This window comes from Nipponia nippon, unplaced genomic scaffold (genome assembly GCF_047370975.1).
Source record: "Nipponia nippon isolate SJK-2023a ecotype South Korea unplaced genomic scaffold, ASM4737097v1 scaffold_3, whole genome shotgun sequence".
NCBI lineage: Eukaryota > Metazoa > Chordata > Aves > Pelecaniformes > Threskiornithidae > Nipponia > Nipponia nippon.
The window spans coordinates 68670687-68691199 of NW_028262347.1; the positions used below are offsets into that span (position 1 = coordinate 68670687).

Here is a 20513-nt window from a genome sequence, read left to right on the forward strand (position 1 = left end):
GGGGGGGGGCCGGGGCCGCCTGGGGCGCGCAGGCCTCGCCGCCCTGCCCGTCCGGGCGCCCCCGGCGGCCGTCGCCCCCCTCCCCGCCCTGTCAGCGAGGAGAAGTCGTGGCTGGGCGCTGCGTTGTCACCCTCGGGTGACTCGTCCCCGCCTGGGCGGGGGTGGCCGAGCCCCCCCCCCCCCCGCCGCCGTGAGGAGGGTTGAACGGCGGAGAGCACCCCCGCTTCCGCGCAGCCCCGCACCGCAGTCCAGCCAGCCCCCTCACTTCAGGCCTCTCTGCTCCCCCGTCAGCCCCGGGCGCCTGCTACCGGCCCCCCTCGGCGTCAGGGGTTGCCGTGGGCCGGCTGGTAAACGGGCCCTTGAGCTCTCCGGGGAGCCCCGGGCCGCCGGGCCCCGTCAGGAGGGACAGGGGCTCATGCTGCTGCACAGGGCGGCGAGGGGAAAGCGGGCCACCGCCTCGCCTGTGCCTGCTGGAGTGCAGGCTGCTGCTGTCTGCGGTTTGGCCTCCAGACGGCACGATGACCTTGAGGGCCAAAATTTGGGAACCCCCTGTCTAGGCATCCTTGCAGGAGCGATAGGAGCGTGGCTGTAAATAGCTCGGAGATCTGGGTAACTGTCAAGGTTGCTGGATCTCTGGGTGGACGATTTTAAGGCCTCCGTGATAGGAAATGGAAAAACTTCTGAAAATGGCTTTCAGCTAATGGTCTCCTTGAACTAGCTGTGAAAATAGTTGAAGTACTCACATAAACCGAGCAATTTCCAGTGATTTCCAGCAATTTCAAGAAAGAATGTTTGAAATCCACGTTTCCTATATGTCTGTAGCCTTGTGTAATAGTAACTCTGCATGTTTCAACACTGGGCACTATTGCGGCAGTGTTAAAAATGGGTTAAGGTCTACCAGAGATCAGGTAAGGCTTTTCAAAACAGTTTCAAAAGAGCAAGACTGCTCTTCTGTGCCAAAGGGCTGTAAAGAAAAAAATAAAGTTCACATTTGTTCAACACAACAGGGCGCATTTTTAATACAGTTTGGATTACTAAAATACTGCTAAAATCAGCCTAGTTGCTGATGTGTTTGCTGTACTGAGACTTTCACTAACCTGAAGGAACAGGCTCTTATTTTAATCATCACCTACATTTATCTGCTACAGAAATGCCCGTGGCTCCATCTTCACCTACAGATTCCGTATTAGTGGACTCTGTTGACTAACTTAGAGGTTAAACGTTTGGATTTCATTCTGCTTTTTTCTTTCCTTTTTGCTTTGAGTTGGAGGAAACGCGAGTTGAAGGACGATTAGGCCCCGATCCGGCAATGAGATCCCCGCGCATATAAGCATCGCTATTGACATTAGGCTGCGGTTTGGCAACGCAGAAAACCCAGCAGCGCAGCTCCTATTGCTGGCTCAAAAACGGGGTGGCTGCATGATGCGAAGCGCTGACCTGGTATTCATTCACCCTGCCGGCTCGAGTTAATTCAAGAAGTTTTTGACAGGGTAACTTTTTGCTAGCAGACTTTATGCCGGATCAGGTATCACTGTACGCAACTCCAGCCAGATCAGGTATCGTCTGCACCCCTGCGGCTGGCACACGGCCAGCGTAAAATTGGCGTTGGCTGCGTATCGTGCGCTCTGGCTCATTCAGCAGAAGCGTGATCACGTGCCTTGGCCCGATCCCGATCAAATTTGTACTCCTGGGTGATCCAGCAACGTGTAGACCTGGTTGTAATGATCGTGGAGCTGCAGTCCCACACAGACGCTGTACCGGGGTGTCACCCAGTACGAATTATCTTTGTAGCGTTATTATTTTGGGCTGTCGGGGGAGATGATTAACCATCGGGTTAATCGGAAGAAGATTAGGGGAAATAGACTTTGCTGAGCAGCCGCGCTGCACGTCTGCTGTGCTCAGAGCAGTCACAGAGCATCACAACCGAAAAGGAGCGATTCCGTGAAGTGAGGAGCAGGTGAGAGGCGCGGCGGGCTGCACAGGCCTGCCGCGGCCAGGACTGCTCGGCTGAAGACAGGGGGATCGCTTAGGAGGAGGCTGAGCCTGGTGAGACATCAGGCAACGCGTGAAAGAAATGTGGTACAAAGGTGGTGTTGGTGTATCTTAGTGATTGTTGCATTACTCATAACTGGCGAAGCTATAAGCAAGTTACACAAGTCGTTCTGAAAGAGTGCTAATGAAGTCTTTTACTGTATTATCCCGAATTTGACTGCAGAACCTTACCATGGAAATAATGCGGTATTTCCTCTCTCTAAGCCCTTCAACTTTTGAGGGGGAGCGGGGAAAGGCATGCTCTTTAAAGGCGTAAAGGCTTACCTGAAATACTTTTTTCTTTACATCTTAGCATGTTGTGTCTTTAACGCCTGTTTTGTGTAACCAGCAACGGTTAGAAATAGATGATGCGCTTTCTGGAGACCCTGAAGTGCCCTTTCTCACATGTTACATACTTCGAGTGTCTGTGCTTCCTTGTGAACCATTCAGATTTACATGTTAAATGGAACAGCCCTGGAATTTGGACTCGTAATCCTAATCTACTATGGGGTTGGTTTTTTAGGGGGGGAGCACAGAAAATATTTTTCTAGTAGATTTTTATTGCTTGCTTTATCTAAGTGACAGATGTTTAGAAAGACAAAGTAAAAGTGCATGAAAAGGGCCAATTTATCACATGGTTGTTCAGTTGACTTTCAGTTGTTTCCAGGAGTAACGAAATATGTGCTATGTTTTTCATGATCTCATATGATATAAATAGGAGGTGGTAATCACCTTGTGATAAACTGCATTTTATTAGAAATCCCTGCCTGCCTCGTATGCACTCTGACGGCTGATCCGTCCTCCTGGAACCATCTCCAGCATTCCAGCCCCTTGAGCAGCTCCCAACAGCCGCTCTCTCTTTTTGAAAGCACTTGCCAGATAAATGTTTCATTCTTTTTTTTTTTTTCCCCAATTATACCGGTGTTCAGCGGAGGCCGGACAGTTTTGCTTGGCAGGGGTTCAGGAGGATCCACATAACTCACTTGTGGCTTCTGCGATTGGAAGTAATTTGTGCTGATAAAGCTGCACCATCGTCTGCCCTGTATCTTTTATTGCATGGTTGGGCATACCGTCCACCAGGTCTTTCTGCAGCTCCCGTCTCAGTCTGTTCCTATTTGTTGTTTTTGCTTCTCAATTTGCAGTGTAACTTTTAGCTCAAATTAAACATTTAAGAGATAAAAGATACAGAGTCCTTCCCTACCCTTCCTTTTCTTCTGCCACCCGACTCCCTGTGCTTTCTGCATTTTCACGGCTTCAGCCATGGAATGGAAAACTCGTGAATCTTCTTGGAATCTTTCCTTGGAACCCACAGGAATCTTCTTGGCCTTTGGCTTTTCCTTAACCTATGGGACTGCAGGAGAGAAACGACACAAACCCGCTCGAACAATAAAGCCCAAAGTCCGCTAACTCTCTCTTTTGATCCATTTAACCTTAAATTAATTCGTAAAGTCATACATTTCCCTGCCTTGCCTAGCTAACCGTGCTCCTTTCCATGAACTGGCTCCTTGAGGGACTGTGTTCCTCCTTCCCTTCTCTTGTGCCCTGTGGTCGCTGATCCCTCCCGTTGCCCCCCCGACCGAGCTGTCCCACGTCCGAGAGGTGGCTTCATCCGAGGGAGCAGAGAAGACTGCAGGGAAGGGGCGTACAGGCAGCTCGGATTCACCTGCTCCGCGTGGTACCGCTATGATGGTCAGAGGGATATTAGGGGGGTAGGAGCCCAGTGGGGTCCCCTCATTCACGCAGACAGCTCTGGAGAGCTAGGCTTTCATTTAAAACGGTGGTACTTTACTTCCCACCCTTGAAAAAAAACAAGGCGTGGATGGCCTCAGCCTGCCTCATCTGTTGCGGAGGCCGCGGGCTGGTGCCGTTTGGGGGGCAGCCCGATACAATCCATTAGCTGATTTCCTGTGACTGGCTGATGTTGAGTTTTCAGTCCTTTTGTCCAGCCCACCACTACATTACTTCGCAGTTTAAAGCATTTCGCCGCAGTCTAAGCTACAGCGGGGAAATTTCTCCTCTCCAAAAAAACGCAACTGGCTTAACGAGTAGTTCAGCTAATGCTGGTTTGGGACTGGTTCAAGTTCTAATGTCAGCCACGCTCCAGGGGCTACAGTTGTCCTTCACAAATTGGCTTCCAGGCCTTCTTCATCAGATCTGAAGCATGCCCACAAAAATCATCTAAGCCTGATATCACCCATGGTCTTAAACTGGGTTTAAAGTTCATTTAGTGCAACTTCTTAAAAGTCAATTTGGGGAATGGTTTTTGTGTATGGATGAGACCAAAACGGCCCTTTTGCGCTGCTGACACCTAAGCCACCATCTTCTGACGTGGCTCAGCAAAGCGAGGGTGCCAGCTTGTCATGGAGAGAACGTGGTGCTCGTCAGCGTTTCACGTCGAGTGGGCTCCTGACTGCTGCTGTAGAGCTTTTCTGCTCTTAGCAAGGTGTCGGAGAAGCTGCGGAGGGGTGTTTCAGAGGTTCCTTTCCTTTCTTGAACGTAAAGCAAAAATGATCCCCTAGAACTCCTCTGTGAATGCAAGCAGTAATTACATGACAAAGATCTCTATTAAGACCTAGGCATTTAAGCGTACGCAGAACAGATGTGTAATGTGCATATTTTAGATACATAAGCATATGTGCTTATCTATGTACAGGCATACACACATATATAAATCAGGATGGGGCTGTTAAGTGAATGGATTCCCTTTGGAATTCATGCTGGTTGTGATCTTTTTTTTGACCAGAGATTATAAAGAAAATGTAACTAATCAGTGGGTTATTTGGAAATTTTAACATTAGGATTCTCTTACATTGCAGAGCTTTGTTGTGAAGCTTAAGGCACTATGAAGCTTTCCTTAAAAATAAAAAAACGGTGTTTTTTCTGTACTTTGCAGGTATCATGTCTCTAACAGGTGCTACGTGAGACTGTGTCTTAGGATTATGTGGTTCCTCCTGCGCAAAGTAATTCTGATCTGCCGTGTGTCTTCTGGTGTCGGGGGTGGCTTATTCAAAATACAGCGTACTGTGAATGTATGGTTAGGTGCTGGGGCAAAATTCAGAGCTGATGTCTCAGTGCAGACTCCAGCTCTAAATTTGAGCCTTTGAGATTTGGGTATTTTCTTCAGGTTTTGGTCAGTCAATAGCTGACAAGAATATAACTATGCTGATAAGAGGAGGAATGGTCAGAGGAGGTGAAGCGCGGGAGGTCTGGCTTATATTCCCAGTTTTGTCATTAAATTGGCCAGCGGCTGTTGCTGCTGTAACAGATTGAACCAAGCATAAATGAAAGCATCACTTGGAGAACCAAAATAATATATTATGGTCCAGGCAACTGCACTTGAATGTCGTGTACCTATCATGTACGGCTCGGCTGCTCCTGTAGGACAGGACTGTCTGGTGGTTAGAGCAGGCGACCTGGGCCCCTGGCCGCCGGCGGTTCTCTGACTCCGCCGTGCATGTCACACCCTTCGTGACTTATACGAAGCTCGGTACTCAATGGTGAAAATCATCAAAGGGAAAGTGCTCTGGGAGGGCAGGATGTAAAATCTCAAACCTCAGCACTTGCAGTTCATTGCGTTGGGTGCTATTTTAAGTGTTGGGCTTTGTCATTTCTTTATTAGCAGTACCAAAGAAGATCGAGATGGCAGAAAATATCTGATGTAATTATTATTATTAAAAGCAGTAGCACAAAAACAAAGAGGCCTTTCAGGTAGTAATTGCTTTCATAAGCCATTCCTGGGGATTGAACTCTGAGACCTCTACAACTCGATCTAAAAGGGGCAGCCCCTGCAGTCACAGCAGAAACATGTGCGTCCGACATGCTGTGTGGTACCTGTTACGGCAGCAGGTTTGTGAAATTTTCCTCTGTAGCAGCTGTTTAGTCCAAAACCCAGCAGAGATGGCCAGACACTGCGTGCGTGTAACTGCACTGACAGCCAGCATGTTCGGCCTGGGATGGAGGAGGTGTTCTGGCCTTTGGCTGAGGTTGGAGAAGAGCGGGTGCAGCCTCCCCTCTGCCGAAGGTTTCCATGCAGTCAGGGCAGATGTGGCAATACCGGCCAGCTTGCGAGTAAGGGTTGTTTGGCTGTCAGGGAAGCTTCTTGCTGTCCTCTCCGTCAGAAGCTCCAAGGAAGACAAGGCATCAGTACCTGGGCTTGTCCCTCTCCAGTCAGCCCTTCCATGGGGCCCCAGGAGCAAGGTCCAGGGACGGGTAATTCATGTATTCTTGCAATAGCGAGAGTTAGAGGTAACCTCACAAGAAGGTAAGCTCTGCCCGGGGAGGGTACGGATGTAGCTCTGTGGTTCTTAAAACACAGGATTTTTGTACCTGTGGATTACTGCAGCATTACTTTTAACTATTAACTCCTCCCTCTCTGGACCGTGGCCACCAGCACATTTTCAGGTAGTAAATAGCATTCTAAAATTGGCCGTTCACTAGAATTGGACAAAGTTATGTCACCTGCCCTACGAGCGTCGGCTCTGAAGTAAGTTCTTAGAGGAAAACTGAAAAATAGGGCAATACTGTTTTGGAAACATGCTGTGAAAATCAGAGTCACAGTTAGAGCCTGGCACAAACTGCAGGTGAGAGTTACAAAATGCAGTTTTATATGGAAGGCAGGATAAAGATACAAAATACAATTTTATATTTAATGGAGGATTTTGATTAGTTCTGGCCAAAGGAAGGTTACTTTAACATCTTGTTCCTAAAAGTAACAACGCAGCAACTGTTGGTGCTAAATTCCCCTGATTTTCTGAAAGTTTTCTGCTGCAACTCCAATGGATGCACAGAGAAGTGGTGGCAAAAGGAGGTGCCTTTCAGAAATTGCTTTCGATCTTGCTTCTCTTCTTGGGTAGGTGTGGACACTCTAAAACCCCGTTCAAACTGCTAAATTCACCTACGCGTGTTATCTACCTGTGCATGACAAAAATCTTGAAAATCCTCTCTGAAAACGCGGGGGTAAAATTAAGGGCAGACGCAAACAGGGTGGGAAGAAAGTACAGAGTTCACTGTGTTGGAGGTGGAAATATAAATGGGTAAAATAGGACCTGTGTTTTAAACTAGCTCTTTCAACTTGTTTCTACACCATTCAGAAAAGACACAATAATCCTTTGCCTATGGTATAATGTAAATTAATCTTCTGTGTGACCAGGCCCTGTCATGTACAATGAGAACACAACCTTCTTTAATCCAGATGGTTCCCAATTTTTTAAAAAAAATGTGTGTGCACAGGAAAATGTAAGCTAGAAATACTGCTTTTACTCCTTTTTTTCCCCCAGCATACATGCTGACTAAATTATGTGGAAAAGCTGCTTTCTTTCCACTATTTCACCCCTGAGATCTACTATTTTCCTAGTCTTGTCGGTGATGTTGTTCCACGCTTTTTGCCAGCAGTCCCGGTCTGTATTCTTTATGTTCCTTTTGGAACAGTGAATCCTTTCGTAAGGAGAGTATTCCTTGATGCCCTGAAATGGGAAACATAAACAAAAATCTTCAGATGTATCGAAAGCTATGAAAATATTTATAGAATGGCAATGGTTGCCAGGACGTGGGAAACAAGAGGTAACTAAATAATACTCCTTTGCGTATCCAGAGCACCTCTCCTTTGGCAAAATGAGAGGTCTATGTAATCATGAAATACCTGCAGCTGTGTGGCATTTCGGGTTGCCTCGCAGGTTTTTGCCCCGTTGTATCCGTGATAAAACAGAGCCCCAAAATACATCCTCTTCATAGATGGGAAGTTAGTACCTGCGGCTTAACTTTGTTTGAAATCCTGGCTGTTCGGGCTCACGCTGTCTCACGCTAGGTGCCCAGAAGTATAGGCATGAAATCAGTTTTTGGAAACTTAGGGCTGAATGACTTTCCAGCATCACTTGCTGGGTTTGCTGCAGGGCCAGGAATACAGCCCAGATCTCCTGGCTCCCTACCCACTGCCTGAATGGCAAGGCCAGTCCTCAGCTCCGTTTCAAGGGATCCTAGAGAGCACTGGCATTTTAGCAAGTCAGCTGGCAACTTCGCTATGTTTTGTTTAGAATGGTTCACATTCTTCCATCTAATTCCCACACTGAAAATGTCCAGTTTCCTATTTTCCTCGAGCTGTCCCAGCAAGACGTATTGAATATGCAGATGTGATGGCACACACTCACACATGTGCTTTTCCTGAAGCAACCCCTCAAAGTTTGTTCTGGATGTTTGTTTTACTCCAGTTCTTCTAATCCCCAAAGTGACATTAAACAGATTTTTTTGTTTAACCTTTGTATGTAACGCTCTCTCTCTCTTTATTTGTAAGGTTATGCGGTTTTAGTTACATTTCGTTATATTCCCTTGTGCGTGGAAGAGACACTGTGTAAATGAAAACATATTATAATTATTACGCACCACGCACAAATGTCTTCTCAGACATCTCCCGTACATGCCTTCTCTAGAACATATTTTTGGACGTGCACGTCACTGTATTTTCAAACCCATTCATGTAATAAATAACTGCTTTCACTCGATGAGTGTTTAGCAATATAAGGGCTGTCCACATTGGAAATACATTTCAAAGGCAACCGTAATTGTGACCGAGAGCAGGAATAGGAGCTAGGAGGCTTGGTACCCTGTTTCTTAGTGATGAATATCTTGGTACAAAACCAGCACTGGGCTTGACCGAAGAACTGCACACTGTCAGCACGAGTGAAGTCAAGACAATGAAAAAGCTGGCTTCTGCTTCAAGTGAGGAAGTTATTTTGCTGGAACAGCATAAATCCTTAATAGGATTTCTTGCTTTCCCTGCAATACAGAGACGCAGGCAATTCCATCTCTCCTCCTACACCCTGCCCACTGCAGGGATGGGCGCATATATCCTCATAGACCAGCTTTCTGTGGTCCACAACTGCTAACACACATACAAGCATAGCCCTTCTATGCAACGCAGCATGCTTCCCTCACCTGCAAGACAAGCAATCCTTACCTTCTCTACAAATACGCTATTTTTTGCAGGACAAACACATTTTTCACTGCAGGAACTTTGTATTTGTCCAAAAAAGCCAAGGTTGCATTCCAGATGTACAGCCATTCCACCTACAGAAATTCCCTAGTCCTGATCTAGTCAACATATTCAATAACATATTGCCCAGAGAGAATAAGTATGTTCAAGATAATGGGGAAAAAACACTCTGGTACTGTGAATGTCCTTTTGAACGACAGCATAAAATAGATAATTTTCTCTATTTGAGTGGCAATTGGAAGAACTTAACCCACTGGATTTCTCCCACTGGGTACATGTTTTCCCTTTAGCTTCAGGGGAAGAATAAACACATTTCTTTCTTTGAAAAAAAGCTGTGTCCTATAGACTCTTCTCTTGGTTTGGTAAGTTCTGCCTGAGGTATTACTATGAATATGGAGTTAATAACAACTCCATTTACATGGTTCGCTGAAGGATCTTTAAATGCATTAGCGCCTGTACTGTATCACAGCATCCACAGGCAAGATCACAATACTGGTCCTGAAATAGATTTACCTCCCCTTAGCTGATGAAGAAACTGAATTTCAGAGTCACAGTTAGTTATAACCAAAACAAGGTGGCTAAGCAAATCAGCAGCGGTGCTGGGAAGACAAGGTCCCGACCCGACCCCTTGCTGTAGTCACCAGACACGGGGTCAGGTCCCCCCCTTGTCTAGATCAGCAGAGCTCCAGACGAAGTCACCGCGGCGAGGACTGTTGGTGCCAGATCGTCGGCTTTGTACGTGCTCCTCGCTGGAAATGCCAATGCAGTGCAATTTAAGTGTCACACATTACACGGCCAGAGAGTACCATTAGCATAAAGGTGTGATGCAGCCTCAGTGTGACCGGGGAGGGGAGGCAGGCAGGCTGTCCCTACAGGCGACCTGACCCGATGTCCACCCTGTGCCCAGGGTAAAGTTTGGCCACAGGAGGGGATTTTAGCCTCCGTCTTCCAAGCTCTGGTTGCTTCTGAGGAAAATGTCCTTCCCTCTGATAAATTAGCACATGATTGTATACATACCCGAATTTTAACCAGGAATGAGAATGACTCGGTAGTTACTTGTTTCCTTCTTCAAGCGTGATTCTGAGACCTGGTGACAATCTCACGCCGTCTGCCGCTGTAGGTGTGTGATCATTCAAAGATGACATCAACCCACATTGCGTCAAAAGAAGCAGTCCTGCCCTCCCTCAGCTCTGGATAGCAAACTGGATTGAAAAACTGGGTGGCATTAGAAGTCAAAGTGCCTTTCTGAAGTTTGTGGGATCATAACGATCTGAATCGGGTACCCTTATCCAGCCCAGCTGCACCTGCTGCAGGAACGGTGACTTTTAAATCCGTATTTGAAGAGCTGCAAACTGTGAGTACTGCTGACTGGACTCTCAGAACAGCTTAGGGCCAAATTCTCTGGTGTCCATCATCCACGAGCTTGAACAGCACTTTCTGAGTAGATGAGGTGTTAGATAAGCACCTACATTTTCCAGATAATTTAACCCCTTGGAGATTTGCTTCTGGTGGTTACAACATTTTTCATGTCAAAAGCAGGAAAGGGAAAGCTCAGTTTTCCACAGGCACTCCTGAAATCCGATTCCTTGTTTTGAAGCCTAGGTGTGGGCTGAGCTCTTTGGAGGATAAAGTCCCCACCGGTGAAGTGCAGGATGTGCTCAGAAACCCTCACGATGGGCGGAAAGCCGGTTTGGTGACAACTTGCACTGGCTGTGTTGATGTAAAGCAAGTTTTGACTTTCATTAGCCCTGCTGGGCCAGCAGAGCTGTAGGAGGAGGAGATGGGTGCTATTCTTGTGTCTGTACCACCAGCAAAAATGTCACATTACAGTTCACGTTGAGGAGAGAAGCAGGAAAAAAGTGTAGCTTTTTTTGGAAAGCTTTTGGATACCTTTGGCAGTTAAAATATCTGTATAATATGCTTTGAAAACTGAGTCAAATTCAAAGTCATTGAAAAGGAATAAATTTGAGTAAAGTGTGCTAGCAATTTTAGTTACTTTTCCAGTTCTTTTTTCTTCCTGCTCAGGGAAGGATTTACAAAGCAGCAAATACTAGTTGCTACACTGGAAACCTCATCTGTTCCAAAGCAGGTAATTTTACACAGAGGCATCTTTCAAATTAATGCTTTGTTACTCATTTTTTAAGACAGATTTAAATTTGGGGTTTTTTTACTACCATGTTCTTGCACTTCAGGCCTTGCCCTGGTAACACAGAGGCTTTGGCAGCAATATGGGTTTAGGTAGTTCCTGGCCAAGAAGCCGATGTTCACCCTCTGTGCAGTTGTGCCCTCAGCTTGCGGCAGTGAGCTGTGAAATCAGTCAGGGAACGGATCCACAATCAAAAAACCTCCCAGGAACATAACTTTTCTTAAAGTGCCAGTGTGGCTCCATGAGAATTTAACTGAGGCAAAGGTGGTGCTGCCGTGGCTCAGCCCCCTCCAGCCACGCGTTCCTGCCCCGCTTCACTGCGCTTCCGATTCCCACGTGAACCAGCCCACACTGTTAAAGAAGTAAAACCCAGTCTTTTCTTTTTGTAAGTTTAATTTTAATCTTTTTAACTCCTTATATCGTCCTTTTAACTGCTTATATCGTCAAGGGGCTGCACCTTGGAAGAGCAGTGTCCTGCGGCACAGGGCTGGGATGAGCCCCCGGGTTGGGAGAGGGAGGTCTTTATTACCCTGGTAATGCTGCCGGCAGAACCATATTGTCAGGCTCCCGCCTCAGTTTTGGCATCCTGAGCTTTAAAGGACAAGCTGGCACATGAACAAATGGGCGTGAGCTGACCATGAATAAGTTTAGACTGGAAATTAGAGGAAGAGTCACAGCTTTTTGCATGGTGAGATGCCAGAGTAGGGACCCCAAATAAACCACAGCTTTCAAGATGCTCACTGAGTTTCTATATGGGGTCCTATGATGTGTCACTGAAAAGAGGCACAACCCCTTGTTCCTAATATTAGACCTTATCTACTTAAAAAGAAAAAAAAATGCAGTGATTTAACTGGACAGTCTAGTTAAATCAGCACAGATCTTAATTTTGAAGGCTTTGCTTTTAGTTTAAAGGGTAACTAACCTACACAGCACTGATATACTGACATAACTCTTCCACATTAGGTTTGCATGAATGCACATTTTGCTGAAAAATTGTATCTGGAAACTCTTTATTTAAGCAGGTAATAATGTTATAATAGCATTTTACAAACAAGATCTTAACTAGGATACTTTATTTTCTGCAGTTAGAATTGCACATATGTGATTGGTGCTAGAATAAAGGTGAGATATAAAATGATCCTTTTGTTGGTATAAAGGTATATGCAGTCTATTCCCAAGACAGTTTGAACAGGTTTAGCTTAAATCTGTTCCATCCAGAATTAACAGGAAATTCCTACAGCAAAGTGTGACAGTATAGAAGATAAGTTCTGAAATTGGTTAAATCAGTGTAATCTTCTGATATAGATAGGGCTTTATTTATAGTGTTTCAGCCTTTTCGATATTTTTTTTTTTAATACTAAAGCATAACAAGCATGCTTGAAAAATGTTTTTTCTTTGGTTGGGAAACTGTTTGTGATAACTATGTAGATGACACAGTTGATACACTGGGGCATTATTCCCAAAATGTTTTGTTTATTACTTGTGCTTTGAATGCACTGTATTTGAGCAGTAACAACATTTAATTGATGGCAGAAGTATTTGGTGGCCGAAAGAATGGAAAAAGCAAGCAGATTTTAATTTTGATCCTGATTCAGCAAAAATGAGTAGGCGTATGCTTACTTTCAAGCACCTGGTTTAATGCTTTGCTGAATGGAGGTCAATCTGCACCACAGATTTACTGGTTTGAACCTGTTTCTCAGCCCTTCCTGCACCTCTCTTTCCCTTTCTGTAAGGTAAGGGAAAAATAGCGGCTGTTAGAGTTGTGGGGTCTAATGTATGGTGTGTATGTGCTTGCTTTGCAATTCCAGAGTGGAGGAAGCTGATCATTAATATTATTTTCATTAGACTGGACTTCATAAGAACATCTTTGAAGACTCTAACAAGAAAGAAAGAAATTAAATTCAATTTGAATTTATTCCATGGCTTACTATTTCCTTTGGAAATGTCTATATCAAGCTTTGCTGGCAGTGATTTAACTGACAGGAGGCTATAGATCCGAGTCAGTCTGACACCGGTCCCTGTGGCCTATACCAAGGTGTTGAATGTCCAAGACAGAGCAGTGACTCCATGCTTCCCCTGGTCATTCACTCCTGGAGAGCTAAGAACCACTGCAGCAGCAGCTTAACTGTATTTTAAATATTTCACTGTCTTTGCCAGTTAATGTGATTATTACAGCGTATGGAACAAACTAAAAGGAATATATACTCAGACCAAAAATGAGGTCCAGGCCTGTGAGATGCAGAGACATAAATCTCCTCGGTTTGGGATGACTCCAGTGGGACTAGGGGAACTAGACACCACTTTCGGGAGGATGAAGGGTGCTGTGTGCCTTGCAAGATCGGAGTAAGGAAGAAAACACTTAAAGTCATCCAGCTGTTTCCATCCCCTGGCCCGTTCTGAAATCTCTGCAGAGAAGTTGCTTTGACTTGGATCGCCTTTTGCTGCCTCCTTGCTCACGCTGTTGGAGAACTTTGTCCTGTTATCCTTCCTAATCTTCAAGGAGGGCTGACGTACGTGCTCGTAACCACCATAATCTGAGTCCAGAGTTCTCACGCAAATCCTGCAGCCAACATCAGCTCTCTAGCAGGACGCGGGCTGCCCTCCTATCACTGCTTGAGGGGTCCGTGCTGCGGTCACCTACGGCAGGTAACAAACCAGCTCCCAGGGTTGGCCCCTGGAAAACAAATAAAGGAGGGATGTGCTTTCTTCTTTTCACTTTCTTCATGTCTTCTTCCCCTCTAGGATGGTTAATCCTCCATGTAAACTTAAGACTTGGGGAAGGAGTTGGCTAGATGGCCTTAAGGGTTGCAGTCTTTCATTCCTAGAAACCTGCGATGTTGGGGAGCAGCAGCGTGGGCTTCCTAACCCTGCCTGGTCTTGTGTTTCAACCTGACCTCCCGTGGCTCCTTTGAGGGGGTCTGGGAAACAATTTCTGAAGAAGAAATTGTTAGGGCAAATTAAGGAGATGGGGTGCCTGTTTGGCAAGTAAGCTGTGACACCGCGGGCATGTTAAATAAGCCACTGAACGGTCATCAGAGGATAATGCTTGATATATTTTTCAAATATATGCATTTAGTGATTTGTTAGATTATGACTACACATGGCGGAGCTCGTCTAATTTCTTACAGGGCTTGCCCATGTAAATAAAGGATGCTAAGAAGATTTCAGTTTGTGATTAAGGACGATTTGCTGCAGCCCCAGAAACCCTGGTATTCTAGTAGTTGTGGGAACAAGAAGTGCAAAATTTGGGCCAGGCATGTCCTGGTTCAGGTCTCTGGCTCTCTACTGAGGTCACCAACATGCAAATAGAGTTCCTGTGGAAAAGGGAACTGGATGGCTTGGATCCATCCCTGGGGATATGGGAAATATGGAAGGTTTCCAGGCAGCCATGTACCTTCAGGGATGGTTCTATGTTGCTTCCTTTTTGATTTTGAAAAATTGAAATCGATTGTGTTTCAGCACACGCAGCTTCTGCAGGTGCTCCGCAGGTTGCTGCTGAGTCTCTTGCACTTTTCTTTGGGACATCTGGTCTCAGTGGACCAGGTTGGCTCACACTGGGATTTAATCTGCTGTAAGAGTACAACTACCATTGAATCACCTTGAGAGAGAGGAGGGTCATGTCCAGGTTTATCTTGGCGTTTGCTGCTTCTTTTGTAGTGGGTGAGATGGTCTTGCTCCAGGTGAGCTTGTTGCCTGTCATGTGAAATATTGTGGCATAAATGGCAATGTTCATAAGGATTTACATATATTCTGTATCTTTTGCTAATGAGAAGCTGTTTTATTCATAGAATCACTATCCTTTTTACCTATTCTGGTTTTAAATGGTGAAAATATTTACTGTCTGGCCTCCTTTCTTGTCTAATACTTCTGCTTCACTTGCAACCTTCCTCCATTCTTGCTCTCCTTGGTGAGGCACTTCAGGGACAGCTGTCACTGGGTCTGCTGAGACTGGCAGGTATATCTTGGGATTTGCTGCACTACATGCCCTGGTGACAGTGAGACTGGATGTCATTGGCCAGGGGAGTCACGGAAAAACGAAAGAGCAAGGTAGTGGTGAAAGGAAATCTGGATCTGTCAGCAGGGGTGACAGGTGATGAGATGCAGAAAAGGTAGCGCATGAGCACGTCAGCAGATAAAACTGAGTGTATAAGTACCAAAAGAAACAAGCAGGACATAGGCAGGAATAATCTGCCCTTCCAGCGGAGACAGACAGTGCGTAACAATTCAACGAGGCAAGGCAATATCAAGACAAAAGAGGTGGACACGAAGGGCTGATGTGCTGGGATACTTTGAGATGGTTTTATTACATCTTCCATAACACCCCAGCTGGATCTGGACCTTTGGAGGTCACTTCAGTTGCTGTTTAAGTAATAATCATTATACAAATAAAAGAACACGTTTAGATCTGGGGAGGCTGACACCAGTACAGCAACATGGTGGTACGGTGCTGAGAGAGGGAGAGGTCGGCAGCAGGGGAGCAGCACAGCACCACACGAGTGGGAGGGCGGGGGGATAAAAGCTGATTTGGGTTTCTGTGTGAGGGCTGCGATTTAGCTTCAAGGGACTTTTTTTTAATCTACACTCCCTCTAAAACTGGTTCAGCTGAATGGGGAGGTATGCGACTTTAATGAGATTCCTAAAGTCTTAGCAAGAACTGTGGTTAAAACCAAGCCTGGCTGCCAGAAGCAGATGTACAGCAGGACGTTACGGTACATCTCTTGGTGTCATCAACCAGCAGGTCCATGGCACAGAACCAGAGGGCAGGGATTCCCTTTCGAGCAGTACATGTAAGCCCTCCTTCCCGGGTCATGCCATCTCTACTGGCTCCTTAAGTAGAGGAGACTCTACTTTAGTGAATATTTTTCCCATCTTGAGTAAGTGTCTTATGTCAGAGAGTGCAGTAAATGTTTCTGGATGCACTGGACGTTGCGAGGCATTGAAAACAAGCATTGAACCACGGTCAAGTTGCAATAAACAGGAACTTGAAAGAGGCTCTTGATCAAGAATGTTTTCCAGTTCTCCCCAGTCCAGGAGAAACTGGACAAGATGCAGAAAAGAGGATCATTGAAGTTACGTGGAAAAAGACTTACGTTTTCTTCCAGCACTTCTTATAGCACTTGATAAAGATCTGTGTCACGCTTGGGGACATCCCAAATTTTTGGAAAACAATAAGGGTAGGACAGGGAGTTTGCATGAGTAAGTCCTTTTCTAATGTATCAGGGCTGTCTTCCAGCCAGGATTCAACTTTTTTCACGGTCTGCCAAATCTTTGCAAATGATCTCATGGACATGACCTCCCCTTCTTTCTTGGAGTCCTGCAGCTTCCCTCCAGCAAGCGCAGCGGGGACGGTATTGGGAAAGTGGTGATAGCTCTCCAGCTGCTCTGCCGTGACTTTGGAAACTCGATGTGTAAATTTGTGCTTCATGCACAGTTGTCACCTCTGAAAATCAAACAAAGGCAAACACAGGTACTAATTTTAGGCAGCCAGGCAACACAGTAGACAGTTGCCTAGGGCAGCAGACTGTTGAACACAGCAGAATGCCAAGGCTTTATGAAGACGCAGGCTTGCTGCTGCTGCTTTTCCCTCTAAGAAGGGACCAGCTAGACCTAAGAAGGGAGCATTAGACCTTTAATCTGAAGGTTGAGATTCATGTCCTGTTTTCAGGTGACAGCTCCCTGTTTGGCCCAGGTGACCCTCAGCAGTCTGGGTGAAAGCATCAGCACTCGGGGCGCAGTATGGGTTCACTACTGCCGTCTGAGTGAGCCAGGCCCACTCGAAGGGGTGGGATGGGGCCTTTTACAGCAGAAGCAAGAGCAACCCTCAGTTTTGGAGTTCTTTCTACTGCCCCTTCCTGTAGCAGGAGTGATGTGAGTTGGTGTGAGTGGGCTGCTGCAGGGGAGCGATGGTTTGGGATGAAAGTGGGAGTCACTTGGCTGGTGGAGAGTGGACAGGGGTGATGGCCAGGAGGGGCAGTCTGCCTGGGGTCAGGTTGGGCTCTCCTGGATTTGAGACAGGGGTTAGCCAGGGAACAGAAGAGTGGGTGAGACCAGCTTTCTTCAGGGCCTCCCTTATACCTGTTAGTGTAGTGACCCCTTCATGTCACTCGTATGGAACCATCCCAAAGCTCTGCTCATTCCCAGCCTCCTTCCCCTGAGCCACCCAAATCCAGATGACTCTCCCAGCATCCCAGTTGGTCATTCGGGATTACCTGCTGGCAGCTCCTTACCCACCTCTCTTACCTGACACCTTGCTGGCTCCATTCATCCCAGCCCTCCAGCAGCCCCGCTTCACCCCACCTCTCATCCTCACAAAATTTCACTGACTTCTCCCCCCCCAGCCCTGCTTTGGCAAACCACCTCGCCAAAGCTGTTTGGGCTTAAAAAAATAACCCAAGCTTTTTATTTACAAAATTGAAAGCTGGCTGTCAAGATTTTGGTAACAAGTAGAAGCAGGCGTAAGGAAGAGGGATAGACAGTATTCTTTGGACCACTGGCCAAGCGCTTTGCAGCTTTCGGTCTGGAAGTTGTTGGCTGAAGCTAAATCCCTCCAACAGTGCCTCACCTGCTATTACCACTTTATCTAAAGTCATAAACACAGCCAGTGGAGAAATTACTTCCAGCACCTTAAAAAGGACTCACTTTCATAATTCACATCTTAACTCAATGGCAGTCGCTCTTGCCAGCAGCAGAATTTAGGTAGAATTTGGAGTTTCAGACCTTTCCCGCTGAAGCATCTCCTTTAGTTGCTGCCTTTGACGGGATATTAGGTTGGATGGATAAGATCTTATCCCGTATGAGCCATTTTTGTGTCTTGTGTTTCAAAATAAGATCATTGCCTTGCTGGTGCTTTTTGGAGGTTGAGCTGCTACTAGCAGCATTCACAACACTTTGCTTTTGTTAATCATCAGCTGCCTTCGAATATTAGGACTTAAAATGAGACATTTAATTAATGCCGTGTGTTTCTGGACCAAGTTTCGCATGAGCATCTCCCAGACTTTACCAGCTGGAAAGGTTTTCGTTTTCAGCATGCCACAGTGCCGGAGGTGGACCACCGGTCCAGCGCCGCATGGTGGGACATCCTCGTTGCCCCATGGAGTGCTGCGGCTGCGCACATGCGCTCGGAGCAGCTCGCACGAACGCGGACATCGACATCACCTGTATTTGTGGAAGTGCCTCATCAGCTGGTGCCGTCTCACATTCCTGGCTGGGAGAGGCCCCGGGGTGGCTCGCCACGGTTTGCTCCTTTCTCAGAATCCGTGAGGAGACTTGGTGAGGGCGAAGGTTGGAGATACACCTCTCCCATCGTGTCATCTATTTACACGGCGCATGCCTTGTGTGCGTGTGTGAGACAGCGAGGGATTTTTTTTTTTTCCCCTTGTCCTAGTTCTTCTTTCTGGCTGTGGTGAGATGGAAAGGTGGGAAGCTCTCATCTCTGCCAGTGAGAAGGTTTACTGTATCTGAGGCTGGCTTGGAAATTCTTTAGGTGACATCACACCGTGTCTGTGCAGACTCATTGTTTGTCATGGAAAAGCCATTCATCCATACACAACTTCCTTCCTCCCCAGACTCCCGGAGATAAACTTTCCATTCTGTCTATTCCCTATAGAAACAGACCCAAAACATGTATGCGTGGCTACGCACACATACACCTCGCCGTCCTTCCGTCACGCTCGGGGCTGTGGGAGGAGGAAAAGGGAGGATATAGAAGATGTGAATAAAGTCACCCTGTTTTCTTCAGACGTGGATCCTGCTGTGCCCGAGCAGTAAAACTCCCCTCCCGCCGAGGTTCTGGGTCACACAAGGCTTTTTTGTCCTGAGGCTAATTCTGGCACTCGCAGCCCCACATCTGCCTGCCAGGTGAGATGGGCCACCAGCTGCAGGTACAGCACATCTGGATGGGGGAGGCAGCGAAGCGTGCTGCAAACAAACACAGCAAGTCCACCGTGGCGGGCGCGAGGAATTCGATAAAAAATATACTTCAGCGGTCTGAGCTGCTGAGTCTGGTGATTCATGTCTCGGGCGCAGCTCGTGAGGCAAAGCGAAAGGCTGGGTACTCGCGGGTCTTCGACCACGTACGCCGCGGCCGCAACCTGGGAGTTGCTGGAGGGGACCTGCACGTTCGGCCCACGTTGAGCCCGGGAGCCGCCGCCGCAGGGGCAGGGTCAGGGGGACGCCAGGCCCGGCGAGGAGGCTGCGTGGGAGAGGAGGGGGCAATTGTCCGTGGCGGAGAGGTGGGGACCGTGCGGCGCAGGGTAGGACAGCAGGGTGGGAGGCCGTGCAGAGATGGAGGCAGCAGCGTCGTCGTCGACGGTGCGATAAGGTGGCCGTTTCCCTGCGGCTTGAGGGAGGCAGGGTGCGAGGAGCGTTTGTTGCGAGCACCCGCAGGGGTCTGGGGTGCTTGCGTTTGCTTTCTGCCGGTGTCTGGGGGGGGAAAGGGCTGAGAAGTTGACAGATCGCCCCTGCCTCTGAGGCTCCCGGCAGGTCGAGCGAGGAAGGGAGAGGGATGTTTGGACAAGAGGAGCCTTTGAAGCTTTTCTCCTGTCCACCTCCCCTGCCCATAAAGCCATTAGGCTCCGGTGCCAGCCCTATCTGCGCCCGTCGCCCGCAGCCCAGCCCAGCCTCGCCGGCCCCCGCCCGGGGCGCGGGGCCCTTCTGGAGGCCGTTTTGGGGAGGGGGCAGCTCATTTCCGAGCCGGCCCTGCATTACAAAGGCAGCGGGGCCAGCGCGGCGCTTTGATGTGCCCCGCCGGCTCCCCGCACACCTGCGGCCGCGGGGCTCCGCGCCACGGCCCGCGGGGGCCCCGGCGGCCCGGGGGCGGGGGGGGGGGGGGGCGGCCCGGAGGCGGCGGGGGCCCCTCCCGACGCCCCCAGGGGCGAGGCCGGCCGCCCACGTCCCCTCGCTCCCCCCGGGCGGGACGGGGAGGCTCCGCCGGTGGCGGCGGAGCCCCGGCAGCGCGGCCCCTGCCCCGGGGCCGAGGGCGGGCGGGAGGCAGGGCCGCCGGCGGAGCCCCCGGGAGGCGGCGGCCGGGGGAGGGTCCTGCGGGGTGGGAGGGGGCGGCAGCCGCAGCCGGGCTGTGCTCGCCGCGCCCCCGCCGCTCGCAGGCCCCGCTCCAGGGTTTCTCCTCGGCTCTTCTCCGCAGGGCGCCCCGTCCCGGCGGCCGGCTCTGCGGGGGCTGCCCCAGCCCCGCCGCCGCCGCCGCCCGCAGCCCACCATGACCGGGCCGAGGCTGGCCCTCGCCGCCGCGCTCCTCTGCAGCTGCACCTCGCCGGTGGCCGACGCCAATTCCTGGTGGTGAGTGGGGGCGCGGGGCCGGCGGCCGCGCCTTTGTCCGCCGCCGCGGGCCGGGGACCG

At 48.5% G+C, this 20513-nt stretch overlaps 1 protein-coding gene across 1 annotated transcript in view; it reads left to right on the forward strand.

Moving 5' to 3' along the window:
• Positions 1-20513, forward strand: part of WNT5B (Wnt family member 5B) — a 73691-nt gene that overhangs the window by 35308 nt on the left and 17870 nt on the right. Inside the window, exon 2 of the mRNA XM_087765831.1 lies at positions 20302-20453. Coding sequence (XP_087621957.1) covers positions 20302-20453 — 152 coding nt within the window. The remainder of the gene's footprint in view (positions 1-20301; positions 20454-20513) is intronic.